The sequence below is a fragment of the Elgaria multicarinata genome, chromosome 13 (assembly GCF_023053635.1).
Source record: "Elgaria multicarinata webbii isolate HBS135686 ecotype San Diego chromosome 13, rElgMul1.1.pri, whole genome shotgun sequence".
Taxonomy (NCBI): domain Eukaryota; kingdom Metazoa; phylum Chordata; class Lepidosauria; order Squamata; family Anguidae; genus Elgaria; species Elgaria multicarinata.
This window is the reverse complement of record NC_086183.1, coordinates 1,627,714-1,649,183: the sequence shown is the minus strand read 5'-3', so window position 1 is coordinate 1,649,183 and position 21,470 is coordinate 1,627,714. Positions and strand designations below refer to the sequence as shown.

The window sequence follows — 21,470 nt, the reverse complement described above, 5'->3', positions numbered from 1 at the left end:
ACACTAGAGACTATCTCTTCCTTTTTTTGGTTTCACGTAGTGTTTTATCCCCTCATCATTTTGACGTTTTAAATTATTGGACCATAAACTGTGGCTGGGTAAATTAATGGTCCTGTTCAGACAACACACTAAACTAGGGTGACCATATGACCGGATTTGCTCGGATTTGTCTGGGTTTTGATGACAAATCCGGGAGGGGGGAAATCCGGATTTTTCCAAAGAGCAGCTCTAATGGGAATTAACAAAAATGCTTATAACTGTCATTTATTAAGATAAAGTTATGAAACTTGGCACAATAGTAGCTCTTAGGACGGGCTTTAGTCATACCAAATTTGAAACGGATCCATTCATCCATTGATTTTTTAGGATTTTTTTAAAAACTGAGGTTTTAAAATTATTATTTTTAAAATCGTTATTTTTAAAGATAAAGAGATGAAACTTTGCACCATGATAGGATTTAGGTAGAGCTTTAGCCACACCAAATTTGAAACAGATCTGTTCATCCATTGATTTTTAGGAATTTTTTAAAATTTGAGGATTTAATTTAAAAAAAAACATTATTTTTAAAGATAAAGAGATGAAACTTGGCACCATGATTGCTCTTAACAAGGACTTTAGCTATGCCAAGTTTGAAACAGATCTGTCCATCCATTGAGTTTTAGGATTTTTTAAAAAGTTTGAGGTTTTAAAATTATTATTTTAAAATGAAATTTTTAAAAGATACAGGGCTGAAAGTTGGCACCGTGATAGCTCTTAAGAAGAGATTTAGCCATGCCAGGTTTGAATCAGATCTGTTCATCCATTGTTTTTTTAGGATTTTTTTTAAAAGTTCAAAGTTTTAAAATTATTGTGTTTTAAAACTGCTGGAGCCATATCCTTCAAACTCAGGTTGTCAAACCTCCTCTTTGGGGTTTTGCATATTGAGCAGTTTCAGCCCTTGGCATTAAGGGGATCTCCAGTCTTTAGGTAAACTGCCACAATACCCACCCTAATGTTAGAGTAGAGAAACTTGTGACAATTATACACAAGCTTTTTTAAAAAAATTGAAATTAAAAAAAGCCAGCCATCCGGCCGGCCAGTGGCAAACCCTGTTAACAACAACAGCAGCTTGCAATGAGTGAAGTTACAGTCAGAAAAAAATATTTGAGGGAAGGGGAGACTGTATCACACAAAGCATAGCAAAAGCTTCAAAGTACAGCAAAACCTACAAAAGTAGGAGTGAGTGAAGTTAATTTCAGATACATTGAATCTCTCACTTGTTCTTTATTTCAGTGATTTTAACATTAAGATGTAGAACAGATTTGTTTTAAATGTGTGCTGTAAAATCAGATATGTGACCAAGGCTATGTTCGGGTGGGCACACCCCCTTGGTGCTGGACACGCCCCCTTGGGGGCCGACCATGTTGTCCTCCTTTTTGGTTTCCAAAATATGGTCACCCTAACTAAACCATGATGCTTAAGCATTGTGAGCTAAGCATTATGGCTTCACATGTCATGTGAATCATGACTTGGGCCCTTTCTACACCTAAGGGTGTGTGTGTAGGGGGGCAATCTTGGACTTACCTTCTTCCGGGATTGTCCCTGTGTGCCTAAACGGAAGTGTGACGTCTGGAATGGGAAGAGGGACGTTGCACCTGTCGTGCCTGTCAAAAAACAAACAAACAAACAAACAAAAACAGGAGCCATAGCACACCTTCACTCCAGAGCAAAAAAAAAAACAGGAGCTGAAATTCATTTGCACTCCAGTGCAAAAGTAAGTACAAAAAAAAAAAGCCCCAACCTCGCTCCCCACCCCATATCCCCGATGACCCTGGACTCCCCCCGTCCCAGCTCCTTTCCTCTGCTGACCCCCACTACTTGCAGGAGGAGGCAAGAAGCCGGGACAAGCGCCCACACTGCCCGCGGTCCTCGAGATTGTCCTGGGACCGCATGTAAAACCGGGATAAGTGAGGTCTCAGTTATCCTGGGAAAATGGAGGGATCATCCCTCCCTGCTCCCGGGATCCTCTGTGCATCATTTGGAAACACAGGGATGATCCAGCTATGATCCCATGGAAAAAGGGCCTTAGTATAGGGTGACCATATTTTGGAAACCAAAAAAGAGGACAACATGGTCGCCCCCAAGGAGGCGAAAATAGCCTTGGTCACATATCTGATTTTACTGCACACATTTAAGACAAATCTGTTCTACATAACATCTTAATGTTAAGATCACTGAAATAAAGAACAAGTGAGAGATTCAATGTATCTGAAATTAACTTCACTCACTCCTACTTTTGTAGGTTTTGCTGTACTTTGAAGCTTTTGCTATACTCTGTGTGTTACATTCTCCCCTTCCCTCAAATATCTTTTCTGACTGTATCTTTACTCATTGCAAGCTGCTGTTGTTGTTAACAGGGTTTGCCACTGGCCCCAGATCTGTTTCAAATTTGGTATGGCTAAAGCTCTACCTAAAAGCTATCATGGTGCCAACTTTCAGCTCTTTCTCTTTAAAAATGACAGCTTAAAAAATAATAATTTTAAAACCTCATTTTTAAAAAAATTCCTAAAAAATTAATGAACAGATCTGTTTCAAATTTGGTGTGGCTAAAGCTCTACCTAAATCCTTTCATGGTGCAAAGTTTAATCTCTTTATCTTTAAAAATGTCGATTTTAAAAATAATAATTTAAAAACCTCAATTTTTAAAAAATCCTAAAAAATTAATGGATGAACGGATCTGTTTCAAATTTGGTGTGGCTAAAGCTCTACCTAAATCCTTTCATGGTGCAAAGTTTAATCTCGTTATCTTTAAAAATGACGATTTAAAAAATAATAATTTTAAAACCTCAATTTTAAAAAAATTCCTAAAAAATCAATGGATGAACGGATCTGTTTCAAATTTGGTATGACTAAAGCCCTTCCTAAGCGCTACCATTGTGCCAAGTTTCATGTCTTTATCTTAAAAAATGACGGAGTTATAAGCATTTCTGTTAATTCCCATTAGAGCTGCTCTTTGGAAAAAATCCGGATTTCCCCTCCCCCACCCGGATTTGCCATCAAAACCCGTACAAATCCGGGCAAATCCAGTCATATGGTCACCGTTGTGTAAACTGTACCTAACCACAGTGGCTACATAACTACAGTTCAGATATGCTCACTTACCACTTGCTGTAAAAGGGTTAGCAGCCTAACCATGGCTTAGCATGTTGTCTGAACAGGTCCGGTATCATGTCCAACCAGTAGGATGGCAACTTACGCATCATTAAAAAGGAAGATAGCAATTTGCATAAAATTGCATATCTTAAAAATTAGAAATCAGTGTTATAAATTAAACAGAAATATAGTGCAAACGATTGTGAGCAGGAGAGTGGGGAGCCTCTGCAGTTCAGGTGCTCACTGTGGATGGGTAGCAATTCTGATGGCTTTATCTTTAATAAACCAGAATTGGACAGCCCAGCCCCTCAAATAGGCGACAACTTCAAATACAGGACAAAAAGGACCCATGGCTACCATAAGGGTCAGCTCCACATCTCAGCGAGGCCTGGTGAAAGTGCTCTATGATCGGATCGGATCGGCCCCCAGCAATCCGGTGGCAGGCAGCCATTTCCATTTGCCGCAATGCCTAGGAGCACCCAACGTAGCATCACTATGGGACATTGCAGGAAATCGCTGCTGGCCCAAATTTTTCTGCCAGAGGCAAAGGCCTGAAGCTGACCATGATGGCAGTTGAAACTTGCTTCCACGCTGGCGATGGGGTAGCATCTTCCACCACACCTCTGGAAAGCAGGCCACCTTAAGGCTGCCTGGGACACACGGCTCCGTCCTCAAATGCCACACCTCAGCTTCTGTCACCTGAGGCAGTGGCCTGTCTAATGGAAGGGCTGGGCATAAGGAGAATTAAAATGGCCACCTACCTCTGCTGCAACACTTAAGCCCGCAGCCCCCCAGGCAGCCCAGAGCAGCTGAGGGAGCCTTCAGACCTGTGCAGGGCTGGGGACCAGAGGCCTTGGGCAGTGACCTGAGTCAAGGGATGTTACCAGTTTGTCCCTATTTTTACCTCTGAAATGATGGAGGCGATGCCATTTCAATGTAATATTTACACAGGAAGAGTGCCTTGATTCCCCCCACCCCAATTCATTTTGGTAGGAGTATTAAGCCTGTGCTGAAGTCCATGGAAGCGAACAGTGCTTTCCTTTGGTTGGGTAAAAGCTGTTTCTGTGTTATCAGGCTGCTGAATAGGTGGGGAAACTCTCCCCTACTCCTGAGTTTCAGTTTTGGTGGTTTTTTGATCATTTTCAAGCCTCATTTTCCTCGCTATCTGCCTAGAGCTAACAAGGCACCTAATATAAAGAAGAAGAAATGAAAAGAAAACTGTGGGAGTTTATCACACAGTCAGTTAATCTAAAATCTTGACTGTTCTCTTCAAGTCCCTTGACAGTGGAAAAAATAAACTGAAAACACACAATTACAGCCAGGCGACCTTAAGCTCCACATCCTCCCTCCCGCCCTCTGTCCCTCTCTCTCTCTCTCTCTCTCTCTCTCAGCCTCTCCCACACTGCAATGTGTGCAGTTCCTGTTGGTCTTTCACAATCTACCCAGATCCAGCATGCTTTGGCTCCCAGCAATTCTGAGACAAAACAGCTGTCAGGAGGTTTCTGCACAGCTGCCCCTCTTCCTTGCACTGGCAGCTGTGGGGCCTGTACAGGCGCAGGGGATGCATTTTGCCCCCTGTGGTCCTCTGCATCGCTTGGGGCTTGATCGCTGACCACTGCCAAGCAAGAACCCCTGCAGATCCCGGTGGGGCTCAGATTGCAACCCTAGCTATCAGGTAAGGGAAGCGGGCCAGACACCAGGTTCTGGGAGGTTTGTTTCGCTTTCTCCCCAAATGTAAAAGGGCCCCAGTTCAATGCCTGACCTCTCCAGGAGAACATCCCCAGGTAGCAGCAGGTCAGAGAACAAGACCCCCACCTGAGACCCTGGAAGCTGCTGCCAGCCAGAGCAAAAGGTCACAGGCGAGACGGAGCAATGGCTGAGCTCTATAAAAGGCAGTTTTCTAAGCTCACATGAACCCAGCTAGCATTACGGTTCTCACTTATAAAACAAACCCTGGCCTACCATACAGGGTTGTGGTTGTCGCATGGATTACAGAGATAAATTAAGCAGCTCTGGCAAACGCTGTGGTCCACCAAGCTGAACATAACCCATCAGTTGGGCTGCCAATTTTTCAGCAAGCCCCTGCAAGCTGTACAGATGTTAGCTGGTGATGTTTTTATTTCCATTCTGTGAAAAGCATTTCTTGCATTTGGAACTGCTGTTAAAGGCACAAGAACAGCCCAGACTGCTTTTTTTCCTAATCAGTTGGCCTTGGCCTTGTATTGTGACCCAGCAGAGGCTGAATAAACCTACTTGGTGCTGCAAAAACAGGGCAAGTGACCCAAACCCCTCAGCATGCCACAATGTGGAGCTGATGGGTTGTGTTTGGTTTGGCAGGTCATACAGACCATGAGTTCTTCTCGCTCAGTACAGTCCACTCTATGCTGGCTGGCAGCTGCTCGCTGGAAGTGTCCCAAACAGGAGACTGTCCCAGCCCTGCCATGAATTGAACCTGAGATCTTCTGCTTGCAAAGTAGGCAATCTGCCACAGAGCACAGTCTTAACTGGTGAAAACATTCATTTTTTAAAAAATGTATATGCTGCCCTTTAATTAAAAAAATAATGTCCAAGGCCGCTTCCAGAGGAAACACCATAAAGCATAAACTTCAATAGAAAATACTAAAATAAATATGCCTAACTGCCCAGCATTATTAAATATTATTGTTGTTTTTCATGAGTTTAAGCAGAGGCCCGATGCTCAAAAATCATGGTTACAATCCTAAAGCACACTAACTTAGAAGTGAGCACCCCCTAAATTCAGGAATGCTTTCAGAAGAGGATTTTAACGTGTAATCACTCTGCCTCCTTCACAGAATTGTAGAGAGGTTCCAGATGGCGTTGTTATCCAATTGTAACCCTCCCATGTCTTCCTACCTCTTCTTCCAATTTTTTGCATAGAAAAGCTGCTAAGAAAGAAAATAAGGATGAAATACACAACGCCTTCTGACTGTTAGACTAGTGCTAGGACCCCTTTGGAATACAGATTTATGGATGGGACGGATGCATAAAGATGCATAAATCAGTGCATAAAGTTGCACTCTAAGTAGTTACAGCTTTCCCCATTCTTTTTATCTTCATGCTGGAAAGAACTTCATCGGCTGCTCAATGTTACAACTCTTGGGTCTCCTTCCTTGGTTTTACTGCTTTTCATTGCAACTCAGCTCCTGAGAAGTGAGAAGCGGAAGCAGGTGTACAGAGTCCCTTCCCCCAAAGTCAGTTTGTGTTGCTCAGAAAGTGGAAGCATCTTTGAACGCAACAACCTGAAACAAACACATTAAGAAAGTGAGACTTTTCTCTTTCACTTGATCTCCATGCCAGGAAAAAGGTCACCTGCTGTATATTTCTGCCTCTCAAGCAGCTGTTAAAGGAGCAGATGTCAAGATCAAGGTCTCTGGAATGTTTTAGCAGTCTGGATTTTGGGAGTTCCTTAAACCCCTGAAGGCATCAACATTGTGATAACACTGTAGAAGTTAGCTCTTCATTATTAGCTAAAATATATGAATCAGACCTTAAACTAGGGGCAGAGGAAAAGGGAGACGCACACAAGCTCACATACTCCAAGGCTGTTTCTTCATTCTTGGAAATAAGTTTCCCCATTATTTTATTTTTCCAAATGGTTACAACAGTATCGTCAGTCTATAAACACTTTGAGGCTTCTTGTTTGAGCAAATTTGGGTCCAGGAGGTTGTGAATGCCTCCTTGAGAGAGGGAGTGGTGCCGGCCTCTTTAAAAGAGGCGGTAATTAGACCACTCTTGAAGAAGCCTAATCTGGACCCGGAGGATGTTAACAACTACAGGCCGGTGGCTAATATCCCTTTCCGGGGCAAGGTGCTTGAGCGGGTGGTTGCAGGACAACTCCAGGCACTCTTGAATGAAACGGATTATCTAGATCCATTTCAATCGGGTTTCAGGCCTGGTTTTGGAACGGAAACTGCCTTGGTCGCCCTGTGGGAAGACCTCTGTCGGGAGAGAGACAGGGGGAGTGCGACCCTGTTGGTTCTCCTGGACCTCTCAGCGGCCTTCGATACCATCGACCATGGTATCCTTCTGGATAGGTTGTCTGAGCTGGGAGTTGGAGGTACTGCGTTGCAGTGGTTCCGCTCCTACTTGGATGGCCGATTCCAGAAGGTGGTGCTGGGGGATTATTGCTCTGTGCCGTGGCTCCTAAGCCATGGGGTTCCGCAGGGCTCTATTTTATCCCCTATGCTGTTTAACATATACATGAAGCCGCTGGGGAAGGTTATTCCGAGATGTGGACTGAGGTGTCTTCAATATGCGGATGATACCCAGCTCTACCTTTCCTTTTCATCAAATCCAGGTGAGGCAGTGACTGTTGTGAACCAGTGCCTGGGCACGGTAATGGACTGGATGAGGGCTAACAAACTGAGACTCAATCCAGGCAAGACGGAGGTACTGTTAGCGGGTGGTTCATTTGTCCGGCGAGGTGATGTTTGCCCTGTTCTGGATGAGGTTGCACTCTCCCTAAAGGATCGGGTCCGTAGTTTGGGGGTGCTCTTGGATCCAGAACTGTCACTTGAGGCACAGGTGAACTCAGTGGCAAAGAGCACCTTTTATCAGCTTAGGCTGATATACCAACTGCGCCTTTATCTGGACAGTGATAGCCTAGCTACAGTGATCCATGCTCTGATAACCTCTAGTTTGGATTACTGCAATGCGTTGTACGTGGGTCTGCCTTTGAAAACGGTCCGGGAAGCTTCAGCTGGTACAAAACAGGGCAGCCCGTTTACTAACAGGGACTGGCCGGCGAGATCACATCACGCCAGTCCTTTTCCAGCTTCAGTGGCTGCCAGTCCAGGTCCGGGCCCAATTCAAAGTGCTGGTATGAACATTTAAAGCCCTAAATGGCTTGGGGCCAGGCTATCTGAAGTAACGCCTCCTCCCATATGTACCTACCCGGACCTTAAGGAAGTGAGGCAGGTGGCTACCAGGAGGAGGGCTTTCTCCGCTGTGGCACCCCGGTTGTGGAATGAGCTCCCCAGAGAGGTCCGCCTGGCGCCTACACTGTACTCCTTTCATCACCAGCTGAAGACCTTTTTATTCACTCAGTATTTTAACACTTAATTTTAACTTAAATTTAAATTATACAGTTTTAACTCTGTATTTTAACCTTATATCAATTTTGCTACGTGGTTTTATCCTGGTTGTGCTTTTTATACTGTATTTTGTATTTGTGTTTTTAACCTGTTGGTTGTTTTATGATGGTTTTAATTTTTGTGAACCGCCCAGAGAGCTTCGGCTATTGGGCGGTATAAAAATGTAATAAATAAATAAATAAATAAATTTGCAGCAAATTATGATGCAGGATTCTGGAGCTAAGCAGAACCGTTCCCCTATGATGGGAACCCCACCCAGTCCCTCATGCCAGCAATGAGCTTAGTTCAAATTCCATGTAGTTCTCACAGTATTGTCAGCCATAGAGAAGCAGGCAACTGTGGTACAGAGGGGATGGAAGTAAAGTGGCTGGATTTGCAAAATACAGGAGAAAGGCCTTCCTTCCTTCCTTTACTTCCCTTCCCAAGAATGCTGTGATGTTGCAGCTCTCTAAAAAAGAGAGCAAAACCGTTTTGCTAGCAAGCTGCTCTGAGTGGTGCAGGGCCCAGTCCCATCTGGGCCATCTTTTCCCTCTTTCTTTTTGGCAGGACTCCTGGTGCAGGAGATCTGTTGTTACAACATGCTGATAGGTGCATCTCCAGCCTCTGCTTAAATACCTCTAACAAAGGAGAGTCCACCACCTTGTGAGGCAGCCTGTTCTACGGTTGAACAGCTTGGATCATCAGGTAGTTTAGTCAAAATCCCCTTTCTTGTCATTTGAACCCATTGGATATTCCAATTTCCCCTTCCTTGTCTTCAATCTTTCCTCAAAGGACTTAATGTCCAAGGCCAGATCTACACCAAGTAGGATGTGACACTTTGAAAATGGTTTGAAAACGGTATGTGTCCTGGCCCTAACAGTTGTCACTACTGTTGTAAACCATTTTAAAGCAGTTGTGTACATTCTGCCCAGAGCCCTTACCAGCTTGGTTGCTTTTTGCTACTTCTCATGAGAATACCAGCCTACCTAATAGGGTCATTGCAAGAATCACAAGATAATACGTATATGTGGAGGGCTTTGCACATTCAAAAATGCTATATCAAAAAATAAATAGATTATGGTTATCTTATAATTTTGACCCAGGCTTCATATACCTCTTGGATATGTTCAGGGTTAAACTACCATCCCTTATCCTAGTGTATTTTAAGAGCTTTTGTTATGGTGATTATTCGATCTCTTACAGCAGCAGCATCAACGCAGATAAAATAGGCATCAACACACACACACACGCTTTTTGTTTTATGCAAAAGAATTTATGCCTCTGACATGCATAGCCAGCTTAATTGTTTACCACAATACTCACAGAGATGAATAAGTTGGCCAGGAATATAGCCATCTCTGACCAATTATTGTCTGTTGTTGTTTTTTTGAAACACAGGGAAGAAGGTTCCCCCCTCCCTAAATCCTGCTTCCCTTATTCAGTTTGCACCTGAATACTTTTTCTCCTCTACAGTCTGCTGCCCAGGACTACAATCTGCTGCCTCGCCCTGCCATGGAATTTGCAGAGTTGATCAAGACCACCAAAGTGGACAACGTGGTTTTCTCCTGCCCAGGACTCCAGCCAGTTACAGGGACACTTTGCATCACCAGCCATCACCTGCTTTTATCATCCCAGACGGGGGGAAGTGGGGAGCAGAGCCAGATCGAGTTATGGCTTCTTATTCGCAATGTGGACGCCCTTGAGAAAAGGTGAATGATCTCCCCAGCATCACTTCAGGTCTTAATGGCAGTTTATTTATTTATTGCTTTTCTATACCACCCAATAGCCAAAGCTCTCTGGGCGGTTCACAAAAATTAAAAACCATGAAGAGAATTCGAAGTATAAAACAAACAATAGTATAAAAACACAGTAGAGAAGTGCAATATAAAAGCACAAGCAGGCTAAAACTGAGCAGCAATGCAGAGATTAATACAGATTTAAAATACTGATTTAAAACAGCAAAGTTAAAACTAAGATGATAAACTGTTTAAATTCTGGGAAAATACAAAGGTCTTCACCTGGTGTCGAAAGGAGTATATAGTAGAGCGGCTTAGCAAAAAAAATTGTGCACATTGTGATACAAGTATGAAATTTGGTATGGTGGCATTTATGACCATGTAGATTAAAATGAGATATAGGGGCATCTTGGGAAATCATCATAATGGCGGACCCCTGAAGATGATCTGAGGGTCTGGGCAGGTACATATGGGAGGAGGCGTTCCTTCAGACAGCCTGGACCCACAGGGATTGCTGATGCCCCTATTGCATGATGTCAAACCGGGCTCCCTCACTCCCACTGACCCCCTGCCTAGTTTCTGCAGCCTGACCAAAATGAGCTTTGCGGAGCCTAAACTGCTTTATCAAATCAGAGCCTTGCAGCCCTTCCCCAAGAAATGTCAGCTGCTTTGCAAGTTAATACAAGCCCTGCTAAACCCGAAACCTGCGCTCAGATCCAAGTCTTGCAAGGTGAATGCAGAGGGCCTTGGCTGCTTCATAAAGTAAACAGAGCTAGCACTTCTGCAGACCTTAGCTCCTTTGGCTGCCATCTAAAGCAACAGGTACCTGGACTAGAGAGGTAGCTGAACTGACGGCTCAGCCTCAAAAGGACGATACTGCCAATACAAACATTAGCATCCACGCCCTAGTGTACTTTCCCAAGAGTTAAATAGCACAGTCAGAAAAATGTGCTTTAGGGTCAGAGGCAGAGCTTCCTCTTCTGGGACTTGGCAGGTGTATATCCCATAACGGGGAGTTACTCCTTTCTCCTGCTTAAATGTCAGGTTGCCACCTTTGTTCCTGCTCCTGCGCTTTTAACTGGAGTCTGATGTTTGGAAATTCAGCAGGTGATGTTTCGTTCCTCCTGGCCTGCAGATCAAGCCATGGGTAAAAGCATTGTCTGCTTAACATCTTCATCTCAGGCTGCTGTGAAAAGCACAAGAGCAGGAGGGGGGGGGAGCAGAAAGGTTGTGATCGTCCACCTGCCAGCCCTGGGAGCAACACGCGAAGCCGTTTCCCCCCCAAAGAGGCAGCGCAGATGGACGGCTTTTTCTCGGAGAAGTCGGAAACAGGCTTTGAAGCCAGCCACAGCGGGGGCCCAAACTAACCCCCCGCACCTGTGGCGTGATGATAACTAACCTCTCCTCTTTCCTTCCTGTAACACCCAGTGTTCAGAATCTGAGCTGGTATCAAAGCTCCAGGACTAACAGCTCCACTCGAGAGACCAGGTTTGCCTTTTAACCCCTTTTCAGACTGCCAGGCACAGCTGCTTCGGGGCTGACAGTTCATTTGCCCTTCTGCCTGTGCCGCTTCTTTGCAGAACTGGGGTGGGATTAGGGGGTGCGTGTGAAGGCCTCCCTCCTGCCAGGGACACACGTGCTGCTCCCTTCTGGGGCCTGCTTGGACAGGGAGAAAGACCTGCAAGCCATCCTGCATGCCGTTCTCTGCCTTGGAGAACCAGTCAGATTGCGTGGGAAGGGGGAGGCCAGGAGGATTCAATTTGAAGCACAGCGTTTCGTCCAGAACCTGGTTCAATCCAAGAATGAGTGGAGTAATAATGACATTCTGTATCTCAGCATGTACGGAGTGGAGTGCCTCTCCCATAACCCTGCTTCTTCCCACATGAGTGAAAATGTTGGGACAGGGTGTCTTGGCCAGAGGCTGCTGCTTTCATCTGCAGAGGTAGCTGAGATCAACAGCAGCCTAAAGACCTCCAGGGATATTTCAAGACCCTTTGCTGAAATTACAGCATGACAACACGCAAAGCCCCCTTACATTCAAAGCGTCTGAGAGAGCGGCTTGCAGGCTCTAGTCTAGTAACTGTTAATTAAGAATCAATTTGTTTTTCTCCCTGTGGAGAATAAACTGCCCCACGGACGAAGATATGGGAGATCCCTGCAGGATCCTCGTTTGACCAAGTAGGTGTGAATGTGGCCATCACCCAGCTGATTCAAGAATAGGAAAGGTTTTCACTGCCTCTCTGAGGCATTTTTCTGGGTGATGCCTGTACTGCAAGACTGTGTAAGGACCATTTGCAGAGGGATCACCCTGCTACCCTCTTGCAGGAATAAAACAGCCAGGCTGCATCTCTGGTACCTTAAAGATGAATTCATGCATTATAGCCTAAGCACAGATGCACGGGCTATCGGATGCATGGACCGTCACCCAGAGTTGGCAGGCATTTATACACGGGTGGGGGAAGCATAGTCACTGTAAGGACAGAGGGGAATGAAATTCAGGAAAGACACTGGGAAATTAACTGACACCCCGTTGTGTAACAGAATCAGAGGTGGAGCGGTGATTTTGGATTACTTTAATCCAGATTCAAGAGGGGGCAATAAACCCATCGCCACAGATTGTTGCTGCTCCCTCGTTCTCTCCAGTGACTCTTCCTGCCTGTCTCAGAACAGACCGGGCGAGTTTTAGCTTGGGGCTCTGGCCAGAGAATCTGCATCATGCAGCCTCTACCCCACCTGTTGCCTCCCGCTTTGCCACAGCTTCAGGTTTTCTGTTTGCAACCCGACAACTGCTGCATGTGCTTTCCAAAGCAACTCCTGTGCGATGGATCAGGGCCTGCTTCATGCCTCCTTGTCTTGATCTTCTCCACAGACTTACAAATGCTTCTGGCACCATCACTCTCAAATGCAAAGACTTGAAAGTTCTGCAGCTGGAGATCCTGGGAATGGAGGAGTGTCTGAACGTTGCCCGTTCCATTGAGGTGAGCAGAACACGCATCCTGCCTGGCTCCCTTGGAACTCGGTCCATTGAAGGGAAACATATGCAGAGTGCATGTCATCACCATCGCCAGTCCTTGGGGGAAAGGAGGCAGAAAATGGGTGTCCTCCCTACCTCTGGCCCTCAACATTTATAGATTAAGCACTTCGAGGTCCCCTGTGGGGAAGGGGAAAGGCGTTGTGGTTGCTTAAAAGGACCACCAGGGGGCAGGCTGGGACATCAAGGGCAGCCATTTTGATGAGACTCTTCTCAAAATAATTGCAGGGAGGCAAAGATGCAACTATCGTATTTCTTTGATTCTAAGATGCACTTCCCCCCCCCCATATAAACATCTCTAAAAACGGGGTGCGTCTTAGAATCGCAGGTGCGTTTATTATTTCTTAGAATCAAAGCTTTTTTCTATTGGTGGTACTGAAATTAGTGTGCGTCTTACAATCGATGGCGTCTTAGAATCAAAGAAATACGGTAATGTTAGGAATATTACGTTAATAGTCTGATTCTAGGCAGTCTAACAGTATAAGGTGGGGATGGTGGTTCTGCTCTGTTCTGTTGCAGTTGAAAAAGGCAGTTAACTGCTCTTCTCTGTGTGGGTGTTGTGTGTTGTCTGTATTAAGGAAAGGACAGACTGTTTTGTAGTCTCTCGTTATTTGTTGTTACTACTTTCTTCAAACTCAACATAAAGAAACACTTTAATATATATCCTCTGGTCAAGTACAGTCGTGTGAAAAAGAAAGTACACCCTCTTGAAATTGTATCATTTTACATATCAGGACATAATAACAATCATCTGTTCCTTAGCAGGTCTAAAAATTAGGTAAATACAACCTCAGATGAACAACAACACGTGTCATGATTTGTTTAACAGAAATAAAGCCAAAATGGAGAAGCCATGTGTGAAAAAGTAAGTACACCCTTACTGCTTCCATAGGAATTAAGATGCTAAGTAGCAGACAGGTGCTGCTAATCAAATGCCCGTGATTAATTGATCATCAGCGAGTATGACCACCTCTATAAAAGCCAAAGTTTTTTTTTCAGTTTGCTAGTCTGGAGCATCCAGGTGTGTGTTAACACAATGCCAAGGAGGAAAGACATCAGCAATGATCTTAGAGAAGCAATTGCTGCTGCCCATCAATCTGGGAAGGGTTATAAGGCCATTTCCAAACCATTTAAAGTCCATCATTCTACAGTGAGAAAGATGATTCAAAAGTGGAAAACATTCAAGACTGTTGCCAATCTTCCCAGGAGAGGACGTCCCAGCAAAATCACCCCAAGGTCAGACCGTGCAATGCTCAGAGAAATTGCAAAAACCCCAAGAGTTACATCTCAGACTCTACAGGCCTCAGTGAGCATGTTAAATGTTAAAGTTCATGACAGTACAATTAGAAAAAGACTGAACAAGTATGGTTTGTTTGGAAGGGTTGCCAGGAGAAAGCCTCTTCTCTCTAAAAAGAACGTGGCAGCACGGCTTAGGTTTGCAAAGTTGCACCTGAACAAACCACAAGACTTCTGGAATGATGTCCTTTGGACAGATGAGACCAAAGTGGAGAAGTTTGGCCATAATGCACAGCGCCACGTTTGGCGAAAACCAAACACAGCATATCAGCACAAACACCCCATATACCAACTGTCAAGCACGGTGGTGGAGGGATGATGATTTGGGCTTGTTTTGCAGCCACAGGACCTGGGAACCTTGCAGTCATTGAGTCGACCATGAACAACTCTGTATACCAAAGTATTCTAGAGTCAAATGTGAGGCCATCTGTCCGACAGCTAAAGCTTGGACGAAATTGGGTCATGCAACAGGGCAATGATCCCAAGCACACCAGCAAATCTACAACAGAATGGCTGAAAAAGAAAAGAATCAAGGTGTTGCAATGGCCCAGTCAAAGTCCAGACCTCAACCCGATTGAAATGCTGTGGCGGGACCTTAAGAGAGCTGTGCATAGACAAATGCTCTCAAACCTCAATGAACTGAAGCAACGTTGTAAAGAAGAGTGGGCCAAAATTCCTCCACAACGATGTGAGAGACTGATAAAGTCATACAGAAAATGATTACTTCAAGTTATTGCTGCTAAAGGTGGTTCTACAAGCTATTGAATCATAAGGTGTACTTACTTTTTCACACATGGCTTCTCCATTTTGGCTTTATTTCTGTTAAATAAATCATGACATGGTGTAATATGTCATGTGTTGTTGTTTATCTGAGGTTATATTTACCTAATTTTTAGACCTGCTAAGGAACAGATGATTGTTATTATGTCCTGATATGTAAAATCATACAATTCCAAGAGGGTGTACTTTCTTTTTCACACGACTGTATATTCCTTTGCTGCTATCTTTCTATATGTCACATATAACTCCTAACAGAGTTATATATAGAGAGAGTTTTTTCTAATAGGGTTATGGGCCCAGATCACACTAAATACTGATCAGAGAGAATAAAGTAATGGCTCTATATACAGGAGCAGTGAAGATTGCTGAGAGTGTTCCCAAACTCACGTCTGGCAATTATTTGTTATGGAAGTTTCCAATGAAGAATGAGTTTGTGAAGAAAGATCTGTGGGACACAGTTGAAGAAAATGCCCTGACTGAAGATGCAAATTTAACAGTTTGGCTGAAACGTGATAGAAAAATGAGAGCAGAAATAACTACATTTGTGAGTAATGAAGACTTATGTCACATAAAAGATTTTACAACAGCCGAGGAGTTGTGGAATGGGCTGGAATAGTATTTTGGAAGAAAAAGTCTCAATGAAAGACTGTACTTGTCCAGGAAGTTACTTAATTTGAAGTTGCCTGAGGCAGGAGATTTGAGTGAAATGGCTGGCTTGATGGATCAGCTAAAATCCATAAGAAATTATTTTAGTAAGGAAGACAAAATAATTTTATTACTTTCAAGTTTACCAGAAATTTATGATTCCTTGATTAATGCCTTGGAGAACAGAGACAATTTAACTTTTAGTCATGTTATTTCTCGTCTTAAAGAAGAAGCCGTTAAGCGACAAGAAAGAAACTCCAAAGAGTGTGAGAGACACACACAGGCATTAGCAGTTAAACCGAGGCCTGGTCCTAGTAACCATGGCAACCAGCCTGATAGCAACAAATCTACAGTACAGACGTATTTAAAGAATAGAAGATGTTTTTCTTGTGGTCGATTGGGACATTTAGCAAAGCAGTGGTGATAAAAGTAGTGATAAGAAAAGATTTCAAAGCAGTTGCAGTAATCAATCAAATAGTACGTTTACAGCTTTCACAGGAACATGTCTTCAAAATAACAAGACAAGTTGGCTGATCGATTCAGGAGTGACATCACATATGTGTAAAGATGCTAATTTTTTCAAAGAATTAGACAATAGTTCTAATGAAACGGTCACACTGGCTGATGGATAGACATTAGCTGTAAAAGGCATAGGAAATGGATTCCTGAAATGTATTGTAAAGGATGAAAATTATTTATTTATTTATTTATTTATTTATTACATTTTATACCGCCCAATAGCCAAAGCTCTCTGGGTGGTTCACAAAAGTTAAAATCATAATAAGACAACCAACATGTTAAAAGCACAATTACAAAATACAGTATAAAAAGCACAACCAGGATAAAACCATGCAACAAAATTGATATAAGATTAAAATACAGAGTTAGAACAGTAAAATTTAAATTTAAGTTCAAATTAAGTGTTAAAATACTAAGAGAATAAAAAGGTCTTCAGCTGGCGACGAAAGGAGTACAGTGTAGGCGCCAGGCGGACCTCTCTGGGGAGCTCATTTCACAACCGAGGTGCCACAGCGGAGAAAGCCCTCCTCCTAGTAGCCACCTGTCTCACTTCCTTTGGCAGGGGCTCACGGAGAAGGGCCCCTGTAGATGATCTTAAGGTCCGGGCAGGTACATATGGGAGGAGGCGTTCCTTCAAATAACCTGGCCCCAAACCGTTTAGGGCTTTAAATATCAATACCAGCACTTTCAATTGGGCCCAGACCTGGACTGGCAGCCAATGAAGTTGTAAAAGGACTGGCGTAATGTGAGCTCGCCGGCCAGTCCCTGTTAGTAAACGGGCTGCTCTGTTTTGTACCAGCTGTTTTCAAAGGCAGACCCACGTACAACGCATTGCAGTAATCCAAACTAGAGGTTATCAGAGCATGGATAACTGTAGCTAGGCTATCTCTTTCCAGATAAGGGCGTAGTTGATATATCAACCTAAGCTGATAAAAGGTGCTCTTTGCCACTGAGTTCACCTGTGCCTCAAGTGACAGTTCTGGATCCAAGAGCACCCCCAAACTACGGACCCGATCCTTTAGGGAGAATGCAACCCTGTCCAGGACAGGGAAAACATCACCTCGCCGGACAGATGAACCACCCGCTAACAGTACCTCCGTCTTGTCTGGATTGAGTCTCAATTTGTTAGCCCTCATCCAGTCCATTACCGTGCCCAGGCACTGGTTCAGAACAGTCACTGCCTCACCTGGGTTTGATGAAAAGGAAAGGTAGAGCTGGGTATCATCCGCATATTGATGACACCTCAGTCCACATCTCGGAATAACCTCCCCCAGTGGCTTCATGTATATGTTAAACAGCATAGGGGATAAGATAGAGCCCTGCGGAACCCCATGGCTTAGGAGCCACGGCACAGAGCAATAATCCCCCAGCACCACCTTCTGGAATCGGCCATCCAAGTAGGAGCGGAATCACTGCAACGCAGTACCTCCCACTCCCAACTCAGACAACCTATCCAGAAGGATACCATGGTCGATGGTATCGAAGGCCGCTGAGAGGTCCAGGAGAACCAACAGGGTCGCACTCCCCTTGTCTCCTGACAGAGGTCATCCCACAGGGCGACCAAGGCAGTTTCTGTTCCAAAACCAGGCCTGAAACCCGATTGAAATGGATCTAGATAATCCATTTCATTCAAGAGTGCCTGGAGTTGTCCTGCAACCACCCGCTCAAGCACCTTGCCCCGGAAAGGGATATTAGCCACCGGCCTGTAGTTGTTAACATCCTCCGGGTCCAGATTAGGCTTCTTCAGGAGTGGTCTATTTACCCCCTCTTTTAAATAGGCCGGCACCACTCCCTCTCTCAAGGAGGCATTTACAACCTCCTGGACCCAGCCGGCGATCCCCTCCTTATTTGATGTAATGAGCCATGAAGGGGCAAGCACACAGGTGGTTGACCGGACTTGGCCAAGCACCTTGTCCACATCCTCAGTCCTCAATAACTGAAACTCATCCAGTAAAACTGAACTGGACGCTCCACTAGTAGAGGCGCTCTGAACGCCTTTACTAGTGGAGCTGCATTAAGTGTTGTGTCCAATTCATGACTAATCTGAGCGACTTTATCTTCAAAGTGCCGTGCAAACTCGTCACAGCGTGCTACCGAGGGTTCAACTATCTCACGCCCTGGCCCAGAGTGTAACAGGCCGCAAACCACCCGGAAAAGCTCCGCCGGACGACACTGAGAAGATGCAATGCTGGTGGAAAAGAACTGCCTCTTTGCCACCCTCACCGCCACAGAGTAGGCTCGATAGTGAGCTCTAACCCGTGTTCGATCAGACCCAGCACGAGTTTTCCTCCACCTGCGTTCTAGCCATCTCCCCTCTTGCTTCATTGCCCTCAGCTCAGGTGTATACCAAGGAGCTGACCGGGCTCTGCTCAGAGGGAGAGGACGCTTGGGTGCGATCGTGTCAACTGCCCGAGTCATCTCTGCATTCCACAGAGCGACCTGGGCTTCGACAGGAGCACCGGCCATATCAGCAGGAAAATCCCCCAGAGCCCTCTGGAATCCATCGGAGTCCATTAGCCTCTGGGGGCAGACCATTTTAATAGCCCCCCCACCCTTGCAGAGGGGAAAGGCCGCCGAGAGTCTAAACCTCAATAGGAAGTGATCCGATCATGACAAGGGGGTAGATGTTAATTCTCCCACTTTCAGATCACCATCCTCCTGTCCAGTCGAGAAAACCAGATCAAGCGTGTGTCCTTTTACATGCGTTGGGCCAGTGACATGTTGAGACAGCCCCATGGTTGTCATGGCAGCCATGAAGTCCTGAGCTGCTCCGGATACAGTGGCCTCGGCATGGAAGTTGAGATCCCCCAGAACCACCATCCTGGGGGTCCTCAACACCAGGTCCGAGACAACCTCCGTCAGCTCAGGCAGGGAGACTGTTGGGCAGCGGGGTGGACGGTACACCAGCAGAATCCCTAATCTGTCTCGAGTACCCAACACACAGTACAGACACTCCAGACCAGCACTCGACTGAACAGGAAGCCTAGAGAGGGAGATTGTATTCCTATAGACCACGGCAACCCCCCCTCCACCGAGTACCCAGGAGGGCATAATAACAGTGTTCATAATGTACTATATGTACCAGATATCACAGACAACTTATTGAGTGTTTTACGTTTAACAAAAAGAGGATTTAATGTGAATTTTAACAAATATAAATGCAGTATAACCAAAAATGGACAGTTGTGTGCAGAAGGTTTTGAAAATAATGGCGTTTTTATTTTGAATATTAAAAGAGAAGAGAAAGTCAACACAACTAAAATGTGCTCAAGTGAAGACTGCATACATATATGGCACAAAAGACTTGGTCATTGAGATTATGTCATCTATGAATTTACAGAAGAAAAATTTGGTGAAAGGAATGAACATTAAAACCTGCAAAAAGAAAAATTGCCGTCAAGAATGTGAAACTTGCCTGCTAGGGAAAGGCACAAGTGTCCGGGTTTTTATTTTTAAATATCCGTATTTTCTGTTCAGCCCAACTAGATGCAATAATTGCCTGGTGTTGCATCAGTCACTCTAAAGGTCAAAGTGATAATTGTTTAATTGGTTAACGACCTGACAGGAGTGATTGATTGTCAATCATGTTGTAAATTGTTAGAGACAGATAATGCTGTGTATATAAGTCTTGTGTAGAAGCATATCTGTACTCTTCTGTGTGACAAGTGATGTTCTGTGAGTATATCTGTATGATATTGTAAATAAGATCTCTAAGTCTATGCCTCAGTAAAAGTATTGCTGAAGAACTACCTGTTGCTGTCGTTTATGTTCCTGGCTGTATTCCCTTTCTCTGAAATCTATCAGAAACTGCTGTATGCTCTGCTAATCTCTCTTTGCTTGGAGAGGAATTTTATCATAGACCCAACAGGGTTATGGGCCCAGTTCGGACCAGAACCAGAACCGGAGCAGAACCAGCAGAACCAGAACCAGCCAGGTGCTAAGGAGGTTCTGGAGTGGCGTTTCCAGGAAGCCCAGGAGTGCTCGGTATGTGGAGAGGAGAAATCTATCTCTTGTGAGCAGAAAGCCTGTGGCTGAGATTGTCGGAGAACGGAAGCCTGGAAAGAGGTTTCACAGCAGGAAAACAGTGAGTTTTTCTCAGCAGGATTCAGCTAAGACGTGCAGGGAAAGCCGACTTACTGGAGAGGCGGTCTGCCTTGAGTAGTTGGTACGGAGGTCTGGAATGCTGAGTGGTGAGGAAAGAGACGCTGACTCAAAAGCCGAGGTGTCTGGAAGACAGAGCCGGTCGGAGAAAGGAGAGTCAAGTGGAAAGGAGATCAAAGAGATGGCTCAAACCGTGGGTACTAATGTTCCTATGGAGCTGTTAACAGACGTCAATTATTTAGCATGGTCCTTTAAAATGGAAATGGCTTTGAAAAAGGACGGTTTATGGTTTGCAGTAGCTAATCCACGTCCGGGAATGTTGGACAGAGAAGAACAAGCCGAATGGGACAGAATTGTAGAGCGTGCAAAAGCAATTATTGTTTTTTGTCTCCGTAATGATCAATTGTCTTACATAGATCGCTCTGATACTCCCAATGTGATTTGGACTAAGTTACGTGCAGTATACGTGAGAGAAACTGCAGGGAGTCGAATAACACTGACCAGACAGATTTACCGGGCAAGGCTGGAGGAAGGCGGAAGCATGACTAAGCATTTACAGTCACTGAGAGAATGCTTTAACCAGCTAAGTGCCAGCGGAATGCGGTTGTCTGGTGAAAACATGTGTTATATTATTCTGTCAAGTTTGCCTAAGTCATATGATGTATTAGTAACAACTCTTGAAAATGTTCCAGTACAAAATTTGACATTGAATTATGTCTATGGAAGATTAATTGGAGAAGAGCAGAGGAGGCAAGAAAGGAGCGCTGCTGATGTCCAAGATCGTAAATTGGCTGGAAAGGAAAGAGTTAATACGTTGCCAAGAGGAGAAATGGCTGAGAATGTGACTATCGATGGCAAAAGGAGAGAAAAAAGGTTTAAGCCGAAGTGTTTTCGATGTGGCAAACCAGGGCATATGAAAAAGGAATGCCGTGTGAATCTGGAGTCTGGAATTTCCTGTGTGGAAGCCAAAGAAGGGAAAGTTTGTTTTCTTTCAGGTGCAGAATCCAGTAAGCGTGATGGGATATGGTTGATTGATTCAGCGTGCAGTCGAACCATAAGTAACAGGAGAGATTTATTTGATGATGTGGAAGGAACAACTTTAAAGGAAGTCAGTTTGGCGGACGGGCGTGTTGCCAA

General features: G+C 44.6%; 1 protein-coding gene across 2 annotated transcripts in view; it reads left to right on the top strand.

Moving 5' to 3' along the window:
• The first annotated feature begins 4,648 nt into the window (after positions 1 to 4,648).
• The window catches only part of LOC134408459 (myotubularin-related protein 9-like), a 38,734-nt gene continuing 21,912 nt past the window's right edge, over positions 4,649 to 21,470 (top strand). The window contains exons 1-4 of one of the 2 annotated variants that reach the window (XM_063140753.1): positions 4,649 to 4,807; positions 9,699 to 9,934; positions 11,390 to 11,449; positions 12,831 to 12,939. In XM_063140753.1, the coding sequence (XP_062996823.1) occupies positions 9,738 to 9,934; positions 11,390 to 11,449; positions 12,831 to 12,939 (366 nt within the window). In that variant the 5' untranslated portion in view covers positions 4,649 to 4,807; positions 9,699 to 9,737. The remainder of the gene's footprint in view (positions 4,808 to 9,698; positions 9,935 to 11,389; positions 11,450 to 12,830; positions 12,940 to 21,470) is intronic. The other variant, XM_063140754.1, reaches the window with a different exon arrangement.